The sequence below is a fragment of the Eublepharis macularius genome, chromosome 4, assembly GCF_028583425.1.
Source record: "Eublepharis macularius isolate TG4126 chromosome 4, MPM_Emac_v1.0, whole genome shotgun sequence".
Taxonomy (NCBI): Eukaryota; Metazoa; Chordata; class Lepidosauria; order Squamata; family Eublepharidae; genus Eublepharis; species Eublepharis macularius.
The window spans coordinates 186,643,403-186,663,710 of record NC_072793.1 but is presented as its reverse complement, the minus strand read 5'-3'; the positions used below and the strand labels follow the sequence as shown (position 1 = coordinate 186,663,710).

Here is a 20,308-nt window from a genome sequence, read left to right as displayed (position 1 = left end):
TAGACGGGGAAGAAGGGCGGATGAAGCCGCTGCCTGCCCGGCCCCGCCCCATCGCTTTGGGAAACGGGCGTCGTCTCTCCCACGTGCCCCCGGGATTCGGCTGCCGGGGGGGCGGGGGTTGCGGGGCTTCGCATAGAGGAGGGCAGACGCTGCCCGGCGCGGGTGGGTGCCCTTGGGGGGCTGCGCGGGCATCCGCGAGAGGCATTAGGCGCGTGGGTCCCGCTTTCTTCTGCAGCCAACCTCCCTTTCGCCCTCCGCTGCACCCCCCCCCTCATTCCAGGTGCCCCCTGCTGCAGGCGATGCAAGCAGGCGAGGGGAGGACGTGTGCCAGAAAGGCGGGGGCGGGGGGCACCGCTCTGGCCCTGTCGGTGGGGAGGGGGGATTGTCTGGGGCAAGGGCCTGGGGCGCATTGGAAGAGCTTGGGGGCTTTGCGGAGGGTCGGGCTCTGAGCCCGTCTCTGCTGGGGGTTCTCTGCCCCCGACCCCCGGGGCTCCTCTCCCGGTGCAGGCCAAGCGAGGCAGGAGGGCGGGGTGCGCGGCTCCCTTTGAGGCTCCTGTCCCCGTAGCCGGCAGTCCCCCCCCCGGCTCTCTCCATGGGGGGAGGGGGGAGGCGACCCAGCGGGGCTGAGCGTGCGTGCCTGACCCACGGTCACCTTCCGAGGCCAAGTGGGGATTCGAACCTGGGCCTCTCAGATCCTCGCCTGACACTCTCACCACTAGGCAACACCGGTTGTCTGACCTGAGGCCCCGGGACTCCCTAGCGGACACCCAGGCAGATTTTTTGATCGGTTTTGCTTCACTGTGTGGTGACCCCCGTCTCCTGGATCGGGGCCAGTTTCTCTCTTTTATTTCCCCAGAGGCTGAGCTCGGCTCGGGGCGTGGGGAAGCGAAACCCGAGCGCCTCTGCGGCAGCGTTCAGTCGGCCACCAAGCCACTCTCGGCAAAGGGAGCGTTTGCAGGGTGGGGGGAGGGGGTGCCTGATTCTTTGGCAAAGGACTTTTTCCATGAGGGCCTGACTGGGGTGTGTGTATTACTTTCTGCTGTGGCTGCGCAATTAAAGAGATTCCCTGAATGAGGCTGGTGTGTTTCACACTTTTAGGGATTCAGAAACCCCTCCCCCATCTTCCATGTAAAGGGGGGGGGTCTCCTGGTACAGCAGAATGAGGAGGTGGAGTGGGTTGGGTGATTTCAGAATGCAGAGGGGGTGATATTTTTGGAATGGCATCCCCATGCAAAACCTTTCCATTCCCTGCAAGCAGAAAGCTAGTAAATGATGCTTGCTGTAACCCCGTCTGTCTCTGTTCTGTTAACTTTCTACTTGCAGGAACTTAGGGCATGCTAGCTTTACTTGAAGTGTCAGTAGTTTAAAGCTCAGGATTACTTTACTTCTCATGTTTGGCACTTCTTCCCCTTGCCCTTATCATGGAAGCTTCAGGCACAGGGAGGCAGGTGCCAGAAGAATGTGTCTGATTCAAGAATTCCCCAGTTGAGGTGCCACGACCGAGGAGGCCCTGCCCTTCAAAGCCACCTGCTACGTTCCAAAGAGGATGTCTGTATTTCTAAACACAATATGTATATCATTCACAAAAGTCTGCTCTAGGGAACACACTTTCAAAACATCCATTGTGATTTGGGCCTCCTTCCACAAACACCAGCCCAGAGCTGGCCAGTCTCTGGCCTAAGGCCTGCCCTGATTGAAAACCATATGGATCGGATTTCTGCCGCCTTGACGGGAAACTCCTGGAGATTTGGGGGGGGGGGGGGCTGGGGAGGGCAGGCTTTTGGGAGAGGAGGAATCTCAGCAGGGGATAATGCCACAAAGGCCACCCTCCAAAGCAGCCATTTTCTCCAGGGGAACTGATCCCTGCTGTCTGGAGATCAGTTGTAATTCCAGGAGATCTCCAGGCCCCACCTGGGAGGTTGGCAACCCTATGCGTGATGGATGGATGGCGGGATGTCCAGAGTAGAGAGACCCACACAGGTGCTTATTCCAGATACCGAAGCTTCCCTGCCTGGCAACTGGTGACTCTGTCAGTCTCTGAGCTTGTGATTGGCTAAACTCTGCCTCCAGGAAAGTCCCAACCAAACCCAAAGCAAAACCCTTCTCGGGTGACAAGCCAGTCCCGGAGAGTCCCTGGCAGGCGTCCAGCCGGTGCAGAGAGTGTGTGTGTGTCTGTGTCTAGCTGCAAGGGAATGCTTGGCATCAACAAACCTTCCTCACCTGGGCAAGGTGCTTACCTGCCTCTTGCCAGTGCCACCTTTGCTCCCCTTCCCCGCTCCCATTTAGCAGGTCTCGTGTTGCCCTGAGCACCTGGACCACGGCCCATTCCGTGACCCTGGAGAGGATTTTTATTGTGATTGCCTGCCAATTTTTTTTCCATTTCCTCCTCCTCCCTATAACTATGTTTGTGCCTCTGTGGGGGAGATCAGAACGCTCTCAGCTGTGTCTCCTAGAAGAAAAGGGGAACCCTCCAGGGTGTTTATTATTTTGTAAGCTGCCTTGAATATAGGAGAGGCAAGACAGAAATGCTGAATCTGTAAACATGTATGCCTCGAGGTCAGAGAACCTCTGCTGTGACCCCCTGCTACAAATCTACTTTTCAGCACCTGCTCAGAGGTGGAAATGGGGGGGGGGGCTTTTCTGGGCCCCCAGAGCCTGGCACTGGCATGGAGTCCATGGGGGGGCGGTCCTGGCATGAAAGTAAACAGAGAAAAGGGTCTCCTGGTCAGCTTTTGCTGCCTTCATATGATTCTGTTCTGCTGGTCAGCAAACTACAAGATTCAAAGGAAGGGGAAAGGGGCAGGTTTTCCATTCTTAAAAGTAATAAATCCTGGCCCCACCCTGTCGAAGCCACCCTGTACTTCTTTGCGAAGGAAATGGAAAGGCATGTTCCTTGAATGAATAAAGAAAGCCACTTTTTCTAGTGGTTAAGAGTGTCAGACTAGGATCTAGGAGATCCATATTCGAATCCCCCCCTGGGCATGGAAGCTTGCTAACAAACTCCTGGCAAGAGGCCTCTCTTGGCAAACTCCTGGCGATTTGCCTTATGCATCTAATTTTTGCCAGAGTTCACCAGTAACTCTGCTGTTGCTTCATCAGGTTCTGCTGGCTGGCCTTGGGTCAGGCACACATTCTCAGCCTAAGCTACCTCACAGGGTTGGTTTGAAGATAAAATGGAGAAGAATGTACGCCCTTCGCTATAAATCTAATTTTGTCTCTGATCTGTCAGGAAAGGAAGCTCTCCCAGGCTGTTGCATATCCGGTACGGCTGCCACTTTTTTTTTGGTCAGGATTGCAGAGCGAGGGCCGTCATCTCTAGGTCAAAAAATTCAGATCAGTTTTAATTCCGGGAGACCTCCAGGCCGCACCTGGAGAATGGCAACCTTAGGCAGAGCTGCTCATTCAGTATTCATGCTACCATTAAGTGTTGTGGGCAGAGCAAGCGGGCACACATCTTGCCTATAATAATCAAACTCCATCTCTGGCAAGCATAACTCTTCAGGGGAAAAAGGTAGAAGCCTCAAAATTGGCCTCTAGCTTCGAGATGATGGTGGGAGATTTTGTGCCCCAAAAGAAGGGAATTTGACCGTCCTGGCTGGCCGTGGTTATTTCCAGACATTGCCCCCCTCCCCCCTGCTATTTGCAACAGAAGCCAAGGTGGTCTGTTTGTGGCAGGTGTAACACACTGGAAAATAAAGCTTGTTCAGTCCCCTTGCTCAAGAATGGGCACGTTTGAGACTGGACGGTAGTTATTCAGCTCTCCTGTGTCCAGAAGAGGTTTCCTCAGGAATGGAGGCACCGCTGCTTCCTTCAAGGATGGGGCAACCACCCCCTCTCTCAGGGGGGCATTTGCCCAGTTTGCCAGCCTCCCCCTCCCTGCCCCCCCAGCAGCTTTAAGCAGCCAGGAGGGGCAAGACATTCCTGTCCACATCCTCACACTGGACGAACTGAAAGGTATCGCATGCAACTGGATAAATCGGCAACCTGGAGCCATCTGATCCTGTTGCTGCTAACGGAGAGACAAATTGGAATGGATGTGATTTTATCCCCTTAACAAAATGAGAGCAGTGGGCGGCAGAGCAGTCCTGTCGGCCGGAGCTCGGAACGCGCCTGACCACCCACAAGTCTATACACAAGCTCCACAGGTCTAAACTGTGCGGATGCAATGGAAAACACAGCGACGGGTTTCAAAACTGGCCCCCAGCTTCAGGCGGACTGGGGGACTTGAAGGCCATAAAATGAAGGGAGCTGGAATATGCGGGCTCAAGAATATGTCCCTCCCCAGTAATGTAATAAATATCATACAAGTGCACGTCTGCTGCATTTTACTCGGTCACGGATGTGTGTTTGCTGACGCACAATGTGCAGAACTCACTGTCTCCTTGTGGTCTCGCTACATTTTTGGCTCTGCAATATCTGTGCTCTAAAATAAAGGAATAAGACTCGGAAGCACTTGGACAAGACAAAAACCCAATTTATTCCTTTTTCAGAAAAATGGCAATAGGGAAATGTTGGGAGGGGCATCGCTATGGAGAGGCCTTGCCCCCCCCAAGCAGATTTACATAGCGAAATCTCTCCCCAAACACCTCCCCAGCCCTGAACCATGGAAGAAGAGCCTGGCCGGAGTGCAGGGCTGGTTTGCTCTAGAGGAAGCTGCTTTGGCTTCATGCTGCAGGCTACGGAAGGGTTCCTTCCCAGGACCAAGTTCAGCATTATGGGATGGGGGGGGGGGCGTTGCTGAAGAACACCGAGTCTTCTGCTGACTTCTCTGCCTGTCCACACCTGCACGGATCATGTCCACTCCCTCTCTCTACAGTTTCTTCCTTTTCTACTGGCTCCACTTCTCTAACAGCAGAGAAATTAAGCAGATGGACTTTCCACCATCTTCCTCCAGGCCAAGAAAAGGTTCACCTGCATTACTTCTGCCTGCCAAACTGCTGTTAAAGTCACAGACGAGGAGCCAGTCCAAAGGAGGCCCCGTCAGCTCCCCTTCCTCACCAACTGACCACTACCAGGGAGAATGAATACTACCTAATAATGTAATGCCCAGAACCAGGGCAGACTCTCTCCAAGTCCCTGACGTGGAAGGAATAAAATGGCTGGTATGTTCTACTCAGGAGTCCAAGCAGGTTCTTCCCAGAGGTTCTCTGGGACCAGAAATAGGGCAGGCAAACCCTCCACACACCCCAAAGCAAGTGGGGAGACAGAAAGCATCTCAGTGCAAATCTCTGCCTGCACTCTGGACTGGATGAGGCCTCCAAGCAGACTCCAGGGGAGGGAGGACCCCCTTCTAGGGAAGGGCCACAGGAACAGACCCTATGAGAACCATTAAGGCACAATGAGAGAAGGGGGTCCCACTTGACTATGGCAGAAATGGAAAACAACATGGTGGGCCCATTGGGGGCAGGAGCTAGCAGACCTCTGGGGTCTGGCTTTGGGGGCACTGCCAAGGGGGACACTCTGACCCCTTCACCTGGCTGAGCCCCTGCAGGGCCATTTCAGTGTGGGCACCATATTGGTGGGAGGGGCCCATTGAAGGATGCTGAGGCTCAGGAAATTGCTCCCCCAATGGATTCTCTGCGCTGCGCTGATGCAGGAGGAGGGGGCTCGGCCGAGGAAGAAGCAGCAAAGGATGCAGGTCGGGAAAGAGGCAGAGGCAGAGCTCGACAGGAAGGGTGTGGCACATTTACTGTCAATTACCTGGAAGAGAAGGAAAGAAGATGGATGAGAACGTGTCTTGCCAAAGACATGCCCCAAGGAGGAGCCCGCCCGGAGAACCCCGCACAGCCAGACCCCACCCCACATACACACACTTCAAGTGTGGTTTTGCAAGCTGACTTCTCTCCCAGCTATGACAGAGATCTTCTTTTGAGCTCCTCCCTTTCTGTCCACATTCCTACCACACTCCTGGCACCGCTGAGCCACTCTGAGAGTCCCCACCCAACCTGGCCAGCATGACCCCCCCACACACACACTTCTGTCCCAAGTTGTCTGCAGCTGCAGGCAGGACTCATATCGGCCTCCGGCGTAAGTTGGCCTCATCCATCTGCCGGCTCTTGACGATGAGGACGGTGCCCACGATGACGCCCACGATGCCCAAGACCAGGCCCAGGCCACACACCACGTTCTCCCCTGTCTCTGGGACGGGCTCAGCCATGTTGGCATCTGAGAGAGGAAGGTAAGTTTGCAGAAACAGAAGGAGGGACCTGACCCAGCACCCCCTCCATGAGTTCTTCCCCTGGGATTCTGTGTCCTGCAGGGGCATCGCTGAGTTCCTCTCCCCCCTTGGCCCCCAAACCTTCCATGGAGACGTTCAAGGGCAGCGGCCCCAGCACTGATCCCCCCCCTGCCCATGCAATTGCACCGATCCTCGTACATAGCCCCTCCCTTTTGAATGCAACATCCTCTATCTTCGTAACCCCTTTTCTTGATTATTGGTATGTCATGTCCCTTTTTCTAGCTCTGTAATCCTAGTCCTACTACATTGTATACTGGAGGTATCTGATTAATTGGATTGCTCTTGAGACTTAGAGACAAAAGTGGGCTCTAAAGAAGTCAGTAACGACAACATTTGATTTATATACTGCCCTTCAGGACAACTTAATGCTCACTCAGAGCGGCTTATAAAGTATGTTACTATTATCTCCGCAATCCCCCTGTGAGGTGGGTGGGGCTGAGAGAGCTCTGAGAGAGCTGGGACTGACCCAAGGTCACCCAGCTGGCTTCAAGCAGAGGAGGGGGGAATCAAACCCAGATTAGAGTCCTGCTGCTCTTTAACCTCCACACCAAACTCTTGATTGAAGGCCAGCTGGAGCTCTGGAGCCCTTTGCAGCAAGCACAGCCAAGAGTCTGTGGGGGCCACCCCCCCGGCCCGGCCTGAGAAAAGGCTCCGATTCACACACGCACGTGGCATCCCTTGGTGACTCTCAGGTGTAGTCTGTTAATATGACTGTCCTTGTCTGTAGCATGCAATCTGTGATAGCCACTGTTACACTTGTGGGACTCCCTGCATACAAACTCACCCTGGTCCCCCTAGAAGAAATCTCCCCCACAATCCTTACTCCACTCCTTGGTGAGGGGCTGGGCCAGGCCCCAGTGCTCCACCCGGCAGTAGTAGACGTCCTCGGCCTCCGGGACGAAGGGCAGGTAGGAGAACCTGCGGAAGGTGTTCTCTCTGCTGGGGTAGAAGACCGTCTCCTGCACGTGCTCCTCCACCTTCTGCCCGTTCTTCAGCCAGGTGAGCTTCACTACCGGTGGTGAGAACTCGTCCGCCAGGCAGATGAGCAAGTTGGGCTCCCCCAGCTCCACTGGCTTTTCCGAGTACACCGTCACCTGAGGGGGGACTATAAGGCGGGGGGGGGGACAGAGGAGAGTTTGTGTTGCAGGTCTGGATTGCAGACTGAGGCCCCCTTCATAACTCCCCAATGTTCTGAGAATGGAATCTCCACTCATTAAAGGGGAAAGATTATCCCCCCCCTCCTTGGCCGAACATCTGGGTCAGTATCAGTGTATGGAGGGTGCCTGTCTGGGCCTGCCTGGCACAGGATGAGCTCTGGGGATCCACCAACCCCAGGTCAAGGGGGGGCAACAGGCAGCCTCCAGAGGGGAGGATCTCTCAGGAGGATGGGAAGGGTAGGGATACTGAGATGGGGGTGTGTGGATATATGGTATATGGGCTTGGCCCAGCATACCCACGGGACCACCTCTCTCCTGATGTTCCTCCACAGCAGCTTTGCTCTTCTGAACAGGGTCTCTTGCAGGTGCCAAACTGCATGTGGGCAAAATCAAATAGCTGCCCGTACACTGGCATTCTCTGTGGTGGACCCTCCCCTGCAGAAGTTCTGAAGCAATCATGGAGCAATTAGGCCTGAGGTAAATCCCAGAGAGTGCTCGCCTATCTGAGCTCCTGGAACTCTACTGGTTGACAGCAAGAGCTTTCTATTTAGGCTTTCAGTTAGGATTTTGGGTCAGGCCAGGGAAGGGAATTTGTTTTCAGCACAATAAACACGAACCCTGTTGAAGGCCCCCTCAGTTCTAGCTTTTTGTGCGCAAGTTCCATCCCTTGAAAAATAAAAAGTGGTGTTGATATACTCGATAAAGCACTCTGTACTCGCGCATTCCCCTGAAACAGCCCCGTGTTCTGCGACCAGGATCTCCGTGAGATAGAAGAGCCTCCTGGAACCTGAGCAGTGAGCCGGTCAGCTCTGGTAAGAAAGGTTACCGGTGAACCTTGAATGCAGGGAAGCTGTGTGGAGGAAAAGGAGTCTATCCTGGAGTTCCAGGTTACCACTCCTCTTTAGCTACCGCTGACCCAAGGGATTCCATTCCCACTGACCCAGAACTAACTCACAGTTCAGCCAAGAGACGGATGCTTCTTGTGTCTTATAGCAGTAGTTTATTCAAGATGATCGCGTCTCTTGGCTGAACTGTGAGTTAGTTCTGGGTCAGTGGGAATGGAATCCCTTGGGTCAGCGGTAGCTAAAGAGGAGTGGTAACCTGGAACTCCAGGATAGTAAACTGCAGTCATTTCCCCCCTTTCCTCGTGGGAGATGCTCAGTACAGACAAAGGGAGGAAGAGAGGTTGTAAAACATTACACTAAAAACAGGAACAAGGTCATTAAGGCTTCAAATATCCCTCGTCTTGTTGGTGGCAGTGTAAACTACAATTCCCATCATTCAGAGCCTTAAAGAGGCCACACATATTTCTGATAGATCTCATACAAGCTTCTAAGCTATAGAGCTAATACAAGCTTCTAAGCTGTGGCTAACAGCACACTCCCCGCCTGGGATCCTGTGGATTCCACCCCAACATGCAAGGCTAGTAGAATACTAAGCATATACTACATGCACTACATATGTAACTGAGTATATAAGGCATGCTACGCTACAGGCTAAGATAAGCAAAACAGTGACATGCAAAGCTTGAGATTCAGTCTTCAAGATCAGTCTTCCGTACAAGCAGGACCACCTCGGTGACTGGTCTGGTGAAAATCTTCGGGCCGTCATGTCTAGCGACACGGATGTCAACCTTGCGGACTAACCCATCCGCACTGGGCAGAACTCGGTCTATGAGTCCCATGGGCCATGAGTTTCTGGGGGCGTCCTTGTCTTTCAGGAGGACGACGTCACCTTCTCGTAAGTTGGGCTCGGACTTCTCCCACTTGCGTCGGCATTGTAGAGTGGGGAGGTACTCTTGCTTCCATCGCTTCCAAAAGGTGTTAGCGAGGAGTTGAACTTGCCTCCATTGCTGCTTGAACATATCTTTAGAGATGAAGTCTCCCTGAGGTGCAGGCCAGTTGCCTGTCTTCTGTGTCAGCAAGGTGGCTGGTGTTAAGATGGTAGGGTTCTCAGGATCAGAGGATACTGGAACTAAAGGTCTGGCATTGATGATAGCAGACACCTCTGCCAGGAGGGTGGTTAAGGTCTCATGAGTGAGAGAAGGTTTTCCTGCTAGCATAGAGTCTAATATTCTGCGCGCAATGCCAATCATGCGTTCCCACACTCCTCCCATGTGAGAGGCATGGGGAGGATTGAAGATCCATTTACAATTCTGATCACTCAGGTAGCTGCTGAGGGTTGGATCAAGATCTGTGCTTCCATTGATTCCCAGCTCCTTGCAGGCGCCAACAAACTTCGTTCCACGGTCAGACCTCAATAGCTTGACAGGTCCCCGTATGGCAAGGAATCTTCTGAGGGCATTTATGAAGCTGGAGGTATCCATGGACTCGATCACTTCAATATGCACAGCTCGGATACTCAGACATGTGAAAAGCACTGCCCATCGTTTGCTGTTGGCCTGTCCTCCCCTGGTTTTGCGCGTCACCACATTCCAGGGTCCAAACACGTCAAGTCCAACATTGGTGAAAGGGGGCTCGGTACTGAGTCGTTCCGGTGGCAGGTCAGCCATCTTCTGTTGTTGATGGGGACCCTTGAGTTTCCGACATTGTACACAGGCCTGTAGGACTGTGGCAATACATCTCTTTGCTCCTACGATCCATAGACCTGCTGCTCTGATGGCTCCCTCTGTGAAGTGGCGTCCTTGGTGATGTACCCGCTCGTGGTGGTGTCGCACCAAGAGGACAGTCACATGATGTCGAGCTGGAAGGATGATTGGATTCGCTACTGTGGGGGCCACATCAGCCGCCCTGAGGCGTCCTCCTACCCGAAGCAGACCATCATCATCAAGGTAGGGGTTCAGCTTGAGTAGCGTGCTGTTCTTGGGTATAGGTAATTCCTTTTTGGTACTGTCAAGTTCTTCCAAGTAGAACTCGTGTTGTACACTCTGGAGGATCAGGATTTCTGCCCTGCGTTGCGCTTCTGGTAGGGTCGGATCTTTGTTCCAGCGACGAGTGAAGTGGATGAGGCGTGCCACCCCTAGTACAAGTGGCGTCCATTTGGAGAAGCGTTCGAATCGCCGTGCTTCCAGGTAGCAGCTGGTCTGTATTTCCACTTTCATGCAAGTGACTTGAGGCCGTACCTCCTTGTCGTGGTCTGGGTCTAAGAGCTCATAGTGTTCCTCCTCGTGCCATAACAAGTTGTCTGGATGCAGGAGGAAGTCAGGTCCCTTTAGCCAGGAGGACCCAGCCAGCTGAGAGGCAGGAATAGACCGCGTTGCATGATCTGCCGGATTCTGATCCGTAGGGACATGTCGCCACTGGTCAGGGCGTGAAAATTGCCGGATGCGTTCTACTCGGTTGCTAACATACACATAGAACCGACGGCTTTGATTGTGTATGTATCCGAGCACTACTTTGCTGTCCGTGTAAAAGGTAGTATTATCAAACGTAAGGTCCAGTTCTCTCTCTATTGTTTCTGCAAGCTCTACAGCCAGCACAGCACCGCATAGTTCCAAGCGTGGAATGGTGTGTCCCTGTTGAGGGGCTAGCTTGGCCTTTCCCAGGACAAAACCCACGTGGACGTGGTTCTCCCCACCGACAACCTGTAGATATGCTACGGCTGCGATAGCCTTCGTTGATGCATCTGAGAAGACGTGCAGCTCTCTGCGTGAGGCGGCGACAGGTGATACTGACACGTAGGTGCGTGGTATGTGGATGGCTTGCAGGCAGCTGAGCGAGTCTCTCCAAGCCTCCCATTCCTTTCTTTGGTCGGGGGGAAGAGGCTCATCCCAGTCTTTGGTACCTAGGGAGAGAGTACGTAAGAGATGCTTCCCTTGGATGGTCACTGGTGCAGCAAACCCCAAGGGATCGAATAGGCTGTTTACTGCTGACAGGACTCCTCGTCGTGTGAACTGCTTCTCTTGGGCTGGTGCTCGGAAGGCAAAGGTGTCCTTCTTCAGGTCCCAACTCAGTCCAAGGCTGCGTTGGAGGAGGGGAGCATCACCACCCAAGTCCAGATCCTGTAACCCCTTGGCGTGGTCTTCCGGAGCAAATGCCTCTAACACCTTCGTGCTGTTGGATGCAATTTTGTGCAGCCTTAGGTTAGCTGCAGCCAGCATTTGTTGCGTTCTCTTTAGCAGGTCCACAGCTTCCTCTGGAGTGGGCAAGGACTTCAGCCCATCATCCACGTAGAAGTCCCGTTCCACAAATCGCCTTGCGTCCGGGCCATACCTCCCTTCTCCTATGCGTGCAGTTTGATGCAACCCATAGTTAGCAATTGCTGGGGATGGTCCGTTGCCAAACACGTGGACTCTCATGCGATATTCTGTGACGGTCTGGCTGTGTTGCTCGTCACTAAACCATAAGAATCGTAGGTAATTGCGGTGGTCCTCTCTGACAAGGAAGGAGTAGAACATCTGCTGGATGTCTGCCATGACAGCTACGGCTTCTTTCCTGAAGCGGATGAGTACGCCAAGTAGGCTGTTGGTCAGGTCTGGTCCAGTTAGGAGGGCCTTGTTCAACGAGAAGCCCCGGTATTGGGCACTGGAATCGAAGACCACTCTGATCTGGCCAGGCTTTTGGGGATGGTACACCCCAAAGAATGGCAGGTACCAACATTCTTCTCCCTCTCGTAGTGGAGGTGCAATTTCTGCATGGTTATTCTGCAGCATCTTGTCCATGAATTCCACGAAATGGACTTTCATCTCGGGCTTTCTTGCCAGGGTTCTGCGCAAGGTATTGAGTCGAGATAAGGCTTGTTCATGGTTGTTGGGTAGTTGCTGTCTAGGCGTGCGGAAAGGAAGTGGGGCGATCCAACTCCCGGAGTCGTCTTGCTGAAGTTCCCTTTCCATTAACTGCAGGAATTGCTTGTCTTCTCTAGATGGGGCGAGCATGTTGTCCTCTTTGGTTGTCTGGAACACTGTGGCTCCTAAGTCATAGTCCTGTTCAGTCAGCGTGAAGTGTTCTGGACATGGTTTCAAGTGTGAGGCTCTCCCATTATCTAGGACAGTTGTGGCAAAGACACTCACCTGGCTTGGCATCTGCAGACGATCAATACAGATATTCCCTATGATGACCCACCCCAGATCATACCTCTGGGCGTGTGGAGTGCCAGGGGGTCCCATGAGCAGCTCATGGCAGGCCAAAAGATCAGAGACATCTATTCCGAGCAGAAGCATGATTTGTGCATCTGGATCTAGGGCAGGAATTTGATCTGCAATCGGTCGTAGATGGGGATGATGGATTGCCACCTCTGGTGTCGGTATCTGGTCGCGATCGCCGGGTAGGGCATCACATTCTAACAATGTTGGTAGGGAGAACTGGTTGCCGCCATTGAGTGGTTCGATCTGAAACCCGATAGCTGTCCTCCCCGCCGTGCGCTGGACCCCAGCGCACGTCCTGAGGATATATGGAGTTTCGTCTCCCTGTAAATTGAAGAGCTCAAAGAACTCCGGGCTGGCTAAGGACCGGTTGCTTTGACCATCTAAGACTACGTACATCTTCTGGGCCAATTCCGGGTGACCAGCAGGGTAGACCTTGGCGAGACATATGTGATGGCAGGAGCGGTCGCTTTTCCCATTGCCGCAAACTTGAGTACAGTGGGCTGCGACGACCTTGTCTTGGCCCGATGTGTCTTCTTGGCTTGTGGCTGTAGATGTGGGCGCCGCTTCCAGGTCAGGATCTGGATGCATGGCAGTCGGGTGCGCGTCACTACTGCATACATAACACTTGACGCTGGCCTTGCAATCTGTAGCTGTGTGATCCCGAGTCTTGCAACACTTGGGGCACACTTTGTGCTGTTTTAACAGGGCCGTCCGTGCCACCAGAGGCATCTCTCTGAAAGACTTACATCTATTCGCCGGGTGTTTGTACTTGTGAAGTGGACAATAGTACTGCTGTGCAGGTGGTTCCTGAGCATGTGACTGGTGAGCTAGTTTCTTCCCAGGGTAGGATTTTGCTGCAGCACTTGAGACTCCCGTCTTCAGCACGGAGACCGCTGCCTTAGGCTTGTTGTCTCGTAGAGGTGCCTTCTCGATGCGGGATTCAGAAGTGCGCACGGCATATCCGCACTGTGGATCATTACGTGACCTAGCCAGCCAGCAAACAAAGTCCACCAGGAGTGAGAAAGGAGGATACTGCCCTTCATTTTCAGCCTGATAGGCATAAACTTCGTCGCCCCATCTGTCTTGTAGTGGAGCTGGTAACTTTTCCGTGATTTCCCTCTGTGTTAAATGCTGATCAAGAGTTGCCAGCCCTGGTAAAGCTGGGTTGCGCATGGCATTCCTTAGCTCCACAAGGAGATCAGCCAGGTCCCATAACTTACGAGGGTTAGAGGCGGGTATCTTGGGAAACTTCTTCAGTTTCAACAGGAATGAGGTTTCGATTTGCCAAGATGTTCCATAGCGCTCATCAAGGCGTTCCCAGATCAAGTCAAGGGCTGTCCAGGGGTCTTCGATGTATGCGTTGTAAATGCGACTTGCCTGTGCAGCAGATTCAGGTCCCAGCCATGCGGTCAGGAGGGTGATTTCTTCATCGGCCTGAAGCATCATGTCCCTGATTGCTGCCTGGAAAGATGCCCTCCAGATCATGTAGTCCTCTGGGCAATCCGAGAACTTCTGCACACCACGGTCCATGAGGTCCCTTTTGGTTCTCCGAGGCACCTCACTAACCTTAGGTTCCTGATGTTGCACTGGATCTCGGTTCCTAGGGACAGGAGTGAAGGACAGAGGCGGATGTCGCGCTGGATCTCGGTTCCTAGGGACAGGAGTGAAGGACAGAGGCGATCTGGGCATAGGCTGACGCGCTGCCATCAGTCTGCATGGGAAGAAAACTGGAGCAGTGGGGTTGAGCGGCCTGCATTCGCGTGGGTGCGCGTGGTCCTTCACGTAGGACAGGACTCGATGGGACGCATCTTCCACCTCCAGCGCAGCGAGACTGGACTCTGCTTCCAGTGGACCACCATTCAGGAGTTTAGCTCGGACCCGCATCTTGTTCAATTCGATCTCCTTCTCAAGTGTAGCCAGCTGTGTCTTAAGAGCCTGCTGCTTCTTGGTGAATTCAAGCTCCATCTCCATGACAGCCATTTCAGCCTGCATTCTGGCTGCCTCAGTTGACTTTCGCGATAAGCGGCTGTGACAGGAAGAAGAGGATGTAGAGGATGGGGCCCTAGGTGATTTGCAGCTAGGGTCCTCCTTGGGCTTTGAAGATGTGGTGGGGCTTGGAAGACTGGTCTGAGGAGGCAGATTCCGCTCCGGAGCAGCTGTCTCTTGGGGATCCTCATCGGTTGCATCTAGGAGCTTCAAATGTTCTGCCTTGATGCGCAATTCCAGGTCATCAATGCAGGAGTTCACAAGTCGCTCTCGTTCATCAACCTTGGCCTCAAAGTGTAGCTGCTCTTCCCGTGCTTCTTCCGTGTCCAACCTCTTCAAGGTGCTAACAATGAATTCATTGTTAGAAGCCCATTTGGCTATACGATACAGCAGACGTGCCCGGGTAGAGGACAGGTCCTCTGGCTCACAGACGTCTGTTAGGCTATCCAGCTCTTTCTTTAGCTTGATCCGTTCCGTCTCTGCCTTCTTATATCTTTCTGCCTTCATTGCACACAAGTGTTCACGCATTTCAGCTGTCAAGGCTCTGTTTCGTGAACCAAGAGCAGGCTCTGCTTCTTGCTCATCATGCGCCATTTGGTTGGGGTTAGGGACATTATCTGATGGATTCTCAGAAGAATTTCCCATTGCAATGTCTCCTTGGATCCACTGGTGGCGCTGTGACGGTGCTGCAGCTGCCTGTCTAGCTTCGGCTTGTCTGCTGCTCTGGGTGGAAATTCACTGTAGTAACATGAACTGACCACTAGATGTCGCTGTGCGCTCTTTAACCCTTCAGTCTCCTGCTTTAAGCCAGCTTCCTCTCCCTTTCTTCTTCAGCAACAAGTATTAGATTGGTTATCCTTTAGGTATCTGTAAGCTGCACAATTTTCCTGTCTGGCTCTAGGCTTCGGAGGGATCTGTGCTGCTAGGAGATATCTCTAAAGACTTCAATCCTTGGCACTTTTACGCCGCTGGGTGAGGGGGAAAGGGCTTGCAGCCCGGCAGTGGCTCTTGAGTTGTGCTGAGCGGTTAGTAAATGGAGCAATTTGCATCACAGACAAACTTTACAAGGCAATCATTAGCAGTTACTTTCTGCTGGGAACGGATTCCTCCGTCCCTTTTACTGGCAGTGAAGCAAAACGATGTGGATGAAGGTAGCATGCAACGCCGACGCACATTTTCCCTCCCGGTCCCTGGGGGATATATTAGTTTCCGTCCCCTTTTACTTTTGGGAGCTTCTCGTGATGCTTTCTGATGCCAGAGCAGAGAACATGCTGACTTAATCTGCGGTGGGTGGAGAATTCTAAAATTCCATCCCTTTGCACTTCTCCTCATTAGGAGAAGGGAGAGAAGCTTTGAGACGGATGCTTCTTGTGTCTTATAGCAGTAGTTTATTCAAGATGATCGCGTCTCTTGGCTGAACTGTGAGTTAGTTCTGGGTCAGTGGGAATGGAATCCCTTGGGTCAGCGGTAGCTAAAGAGGAGTGGTAACCTGGAACTCCAGGATAGTAAACGCAGTCATTTCCCCCCTTTCCTCGTGGGAGATGCTCAGTACAGACAAAGGGAGGAAGAGAGGTTGTAAAACATTACACTAAAAACAGGAACAAGGTCATTAAGGCTTCAAATATCCCTCGTCTTGTTGGTGGCAGTGTAAACTACAATTCCCATCATTCAAAGCCTTAAAGAGGCCACACATATTTCTGATAGATCTCATACAAGCTTCTAAGCTATAGAGCTAATACAAGCTTCTAAGCTGTGGCTAACAGCACAGAGTCAAACCTCCCTTCAGCGTTTGCATCTGGTAACTAAAGTAGAGTTTTAAAGTGTGAAAAGCCAGTTTGGTGTAGTGGTAGTGGTTAAGAGTGTGGGACTCTAATCTGGAGAACTGGATCTGATTCCTCACTCCTCCACTTAAAGCTAGCTAGGCGACCTTGGGTCAGTCACAGCTTCTAGGAGCTCTTTCAACCCCACCCACCTCACAGGGGGTTTTGTTGTGGGGATAATAATGACATACTTTGTAAACTTCTCTGAGTAGACATTAAGTTGTCCTGAAAGGTGGTATATAAGTCAAATATTGTTATTATTACATTATTATTATAATTTCTGGAGGGTGAGGTTGAGAGCCAATTGTATATTCCAAACTGATTCTTCCATACTGAACCTATACTATGTTACATCTTATTTCCTGTAACTAAATGTTTGTTCAGTTCCACCAGTGTCTTGTCAAGTCAAAATAGCTGTGTGAAAGGGGTTTTGTTTACCTCTCAATTAAGTGCTTCAGGGGGCACAAAGCTCACATGCTGCCACCCAGCTAAATAAAGTTTCCCTCCCCTCTTTTACTCTTTGTGGCAACTAAGGAGGTTTTAAACAAATAAAGGAGAAGCCAGAATGTGGTACTGGGACAGCCAGGAATCCAGAGAGCCGTTACCTCAGGTCTCCCTCACACCCCTGTCTCTCCTCCCATCCCCCATCCCATCTGAGAAGCCACCATAATATATAAAAGTGGTGGCAGAGCAGAGAGAGATGCCACAGAAGTCCGGGGGAAATCTAAAACTAGACTGAAGCCAGGATTGAGGAAATGAATTCCCAACACCGGTAGACAAAAGGCCTTTTCTCAGCTTGAAGTCCAGGGAGGGCAGAGCAGCAGATGCCAAGTTGAGGGTAGAGGAGGGGGTGTCTGAGCCTCCTGCCACAAGGGGCCCGATGGGTTCAGTGGTACCGTTCTCCTCTGGGGTGTAGTTGGAGCGGCGCATGAGGATGTCCAGGTTGGAGCGGAGGATGGCGATGTTGCTCAGTGCGCCCTGGGCCTCGAAACTGACAAACTCCGGGAACTGGGGCAGCCACCAAACAGTCTCTTTCTGCTCCAAGTCCACGTGGTAGACCTCATCACCGTTGATGTCACGCATGAACTCGGCAGGCCCCTTCTCCGAGGCCAGGGTCCGCTGCACAAATGCCACATGTGACAGCACGTCCTCTGCTGCCCCCCCGCCCAGGAAGAAGTAAAGAGATGGAGCTGAGTGTTAGCCAGAGAGTTGGAGTGACCTACCATTCACACATGCACCATCTGGGGGAATGGAGATTTGGGGCCAGGCCTCTCCCCTTCCAGCAGCAGGAGTGAACCCTCTGAATACCCCCAAGCCGAGCTTGGAGGTGAGGTGACACATCCACGCCCTGCTAGGACTGGAGGAAGGAAGCCCTCCCCAACCCCACAGGTCTGCAGTCCTAGAAACAGTGACTGCTGCCGCACTCCCCCCCTCTATGCTGGTGGAGGGGTCCTCCATTCCTTGCATGTCCCAGAGGAAGAGGAGGGTGAGGAAGGAGACAACTCCCTCCTCTGGGGCAAAGGAAAAGGATGAGAGCAACCCGCAAGCAGCAAGGCTGGGACCCCCATTGGGTCTATGGGGCACTTCCATCCCCCTTCCAAGACAGAGGAGGAATGGTGAGAGGGAGCTTTCTGAAGTGGGAGAACTCGCACCGGGGTCCGAAAGAGAGAGCACCCCCTGGCAGACAAAGGACTTGGGGACATCCAAATCAGAGGACGTGGGGCCTGGAGAGGGGCTGCAGCTGGCAGGGGCAGGGCTTCCCCCCACAAGTTATTGAATTCTCCTTCCTACCCAATGTGAAAAGACGCACGTCAAGACTTCTTGTGCGGCAAGTAACAGGCCGTTTCTCAGCCCGGCAGAAAGAGGAGTCATCCTCAGAGGTATTGAGGATGGGAGGGAGGGGGAGAAGACCCCTCAGTCCTTATTAGTGGAGACCCCACATCCCAGAAACCAGCCTGCTCCCCTGAGACCCCCCTCCCATCATTCGGAGCAGGGAGTCTGGCCCCTCCCCGGGGCACTTGACTTCTCTGCTATCTCACGGGGGTTTGATCGCGGGTTCCTTTTGCTCTCCGCTGTTTGGCATTTATTTGAAAGGCAAGGGGAAAGTTTGAGGGAAAATCGCAATTTGTAAATATTTTCTAAGGTAAGGCGAATCTGAGCTCCCAGCTTCCTTCTCCAGAGAATTTTTGTCCCCCCTCCCCGCAATAAATTAAGTACTTCAAGCCTCCGCTCCCTCCCAGCCTTACCCTATGCCTTGCGGGGGGGGGGAGGGGGCTCTTACCTGCCACAAGGTGCCCACCCAGGAGGGATAGTAGCCACAGGCACCCAGCCAAGCCCCCCATTCCCGCTGCCATCTCAGAGGAGCGACGTGCCCAGTATAGAGTGCCGAGGGGGCGATGGAGGCAGCGGGGCAGAGCTCGGTCCAAACCCCTGATGGGTGCGGGGGAGAGTAGGGCCACGGCAGCCAATGAGAAAAGGCCAGGGTGCCGACCAGTCTGTTGCCGGGCAGAAGAGCCCCAGAATTCAGCCCAAGCAGTAGACGGAGGGAACTCCCGGCCACTGGAGCCCAGAAGGCAAAAGCTGCCAGCCCTGCCCGGCAAAAAGGACGAGGGGAGGAAGGGAAAGAGGTCGGGATCCCCGAAGCCTCCCCTGCCTGTGTTGCCCTGCAGAGCAGGTGCTGCATCCTCTCACCCCTGGCACACGCTGGTCAGAAGAGCAGGGCTGGGCATGATAGCTGCTCCCCCCAGTCGTGCACCTGCAGTGGCTCCTCCGGATTCCCAAAGAGGCCCAAGCCAGCCCCTCCCAGCTCTTCTTCCGGACCTGAGACAGAACCCCCCCCCCCTCAAAAACCCCTTTCCAACAGCTATTTGTTTCTTGTGCTGCTCATCAAGCCCCTTTCCACAGCTGGTGGGGTTCTGATTTATTTATTTAATCACATTTCTAGACCGGCTCAGGCGGTTTAGCAACAGTTTAAAACAATAAAACATTATAAAAACATTAAAACATTATATCAAAACCATTAAAATCGGCGGGTATGAAATATTAAAATACAGCATTTTCCTGCATGGCTGGTGGAAGGTCTTCAGTGGTCTGGCCGGACAGCCCAGCCCCCACCAAATGCCTGGCGGAACATCTCCGTCTTGCAGGCCCAGTGGAAAGATAACAAATCCTGCCGGGCCCTAGTTTCCTCAGACAGAGAGTTCCACCAGGTCGGAGCCAGAACCGAGAAGGCCCTGGCTCTGGTAGAGGCCAGGCAGACCTCCCTGGGGCCAGGGACCCTCAGCAAGTTCCTAGTGGCTGATCGAAGCGACCTCGGGGGAACATATGGGGAGAGGCGGTCCCGAAGGTATGCTGGGCCCAGTCCGCATAGGGCTTTATAGGTCAGCACCAGAACCTTGAACTGGACCCGGTACTCAACCGGTAACCAGTGCAGCTGACGGAGGACAGGTGTTATATGAGCCATGATTGGTGCTCTGGCCACCACCCGTGCAGCTGCGTTCTGAACCAGCTGCAGTTTCTGGATTGAGCCCAAGGGAAGCCCTGCATAGAACCAGTTGCAGTAGTCTAATCTGGAGGTGACCGTTGCCTGGATCACTATCGTAAGGTCATGAGTCGATAAGCAGGGGACAAGTTGTCGAGCCTGTCTTAGATAGAAGAAAGAGGATCTAACAACCGCTGCGACCTGTGCCTCCATAGACAGGGAAGCATCCAGGACCACCCCCAGGCTCCTCACTCTCGACACTAGCGTAAGTGGCGCTCCATCGAGAGCAGGGAGCCGGAGTCCCACACCCCTGGACCCTAGACCCACATGCAGGACCTCCGTCTTCAAGGGATTCAGTCTCAGCCGACTCTGCTTCAACCATCCAGTCACAGCTCCAAAGGCACGTTCCAGGACATCTGGGGCAGAGCCAGGCTGGCCGTCCATCATCAGATACAATTGGGTGTCATCTGCTTATTGATGGCACCCACATCTGAAACTCTGTACCAGCTGGTCGAGGGGGCACATATATACGTTAAATAGCAGGGGGGAGAGTATTGCCCCTTGAGGGACACCGCAAACCAA

At 53.2% G+C, this 20,308-nt stretch overlaps 2 protein-coding genes across 3 annotated transcripts in view; one reads left to right on the top strand and one right to left on the bottom strand.

Moving 5' to 3' along the window:
* LOC129328487 (H-2 class II histocompatibility antigen, E-S beta chain-like) overlaps window positions 1–20,308 on the top strand; it is a 261,776-nt gene that overhangs the window by 100,588 nt on the left and 140,880 nt on the right. The gene's annotated exons all lie outside the window — the stretch shown is intronic.
* LOC129328504 (HLA class II histocompatibility antigen, DR alpha chain-like) lies at window positions 4,454–18,629 on the bottom strand. 2 transcript variants are annotated; one of them, XM_054977611.1, is made up of 5 exons: window positions 18,527–18,629; window positions 17,142–17,399; window positions 7,062–7,343; window positions 5,976–6,165; window positions 4,454–5,700 (listed from the first exon to the last, which is right to left on the bottom strand). In XM_054977611.1, exons 1-4 carry the CDS (start codon window positions 18,597–18,599, stop codon window positions 6,011–6,013), a joined length of 768 nt encoding a protein of 255 aa, XP_054833586.1. In that variant the 5' UTR covers window positions 18,600–18,629; the 3' UTR covers window positions 4,454–5,700; window positions 5,976–6,010. The 2 variants fall into 2 exon arrangements, with proteins under 2 accessions (XP_054833586.1, XP_054833587.1); XM_054977612.1 differs by having other exon boundaries at window positions 17,142–17,396.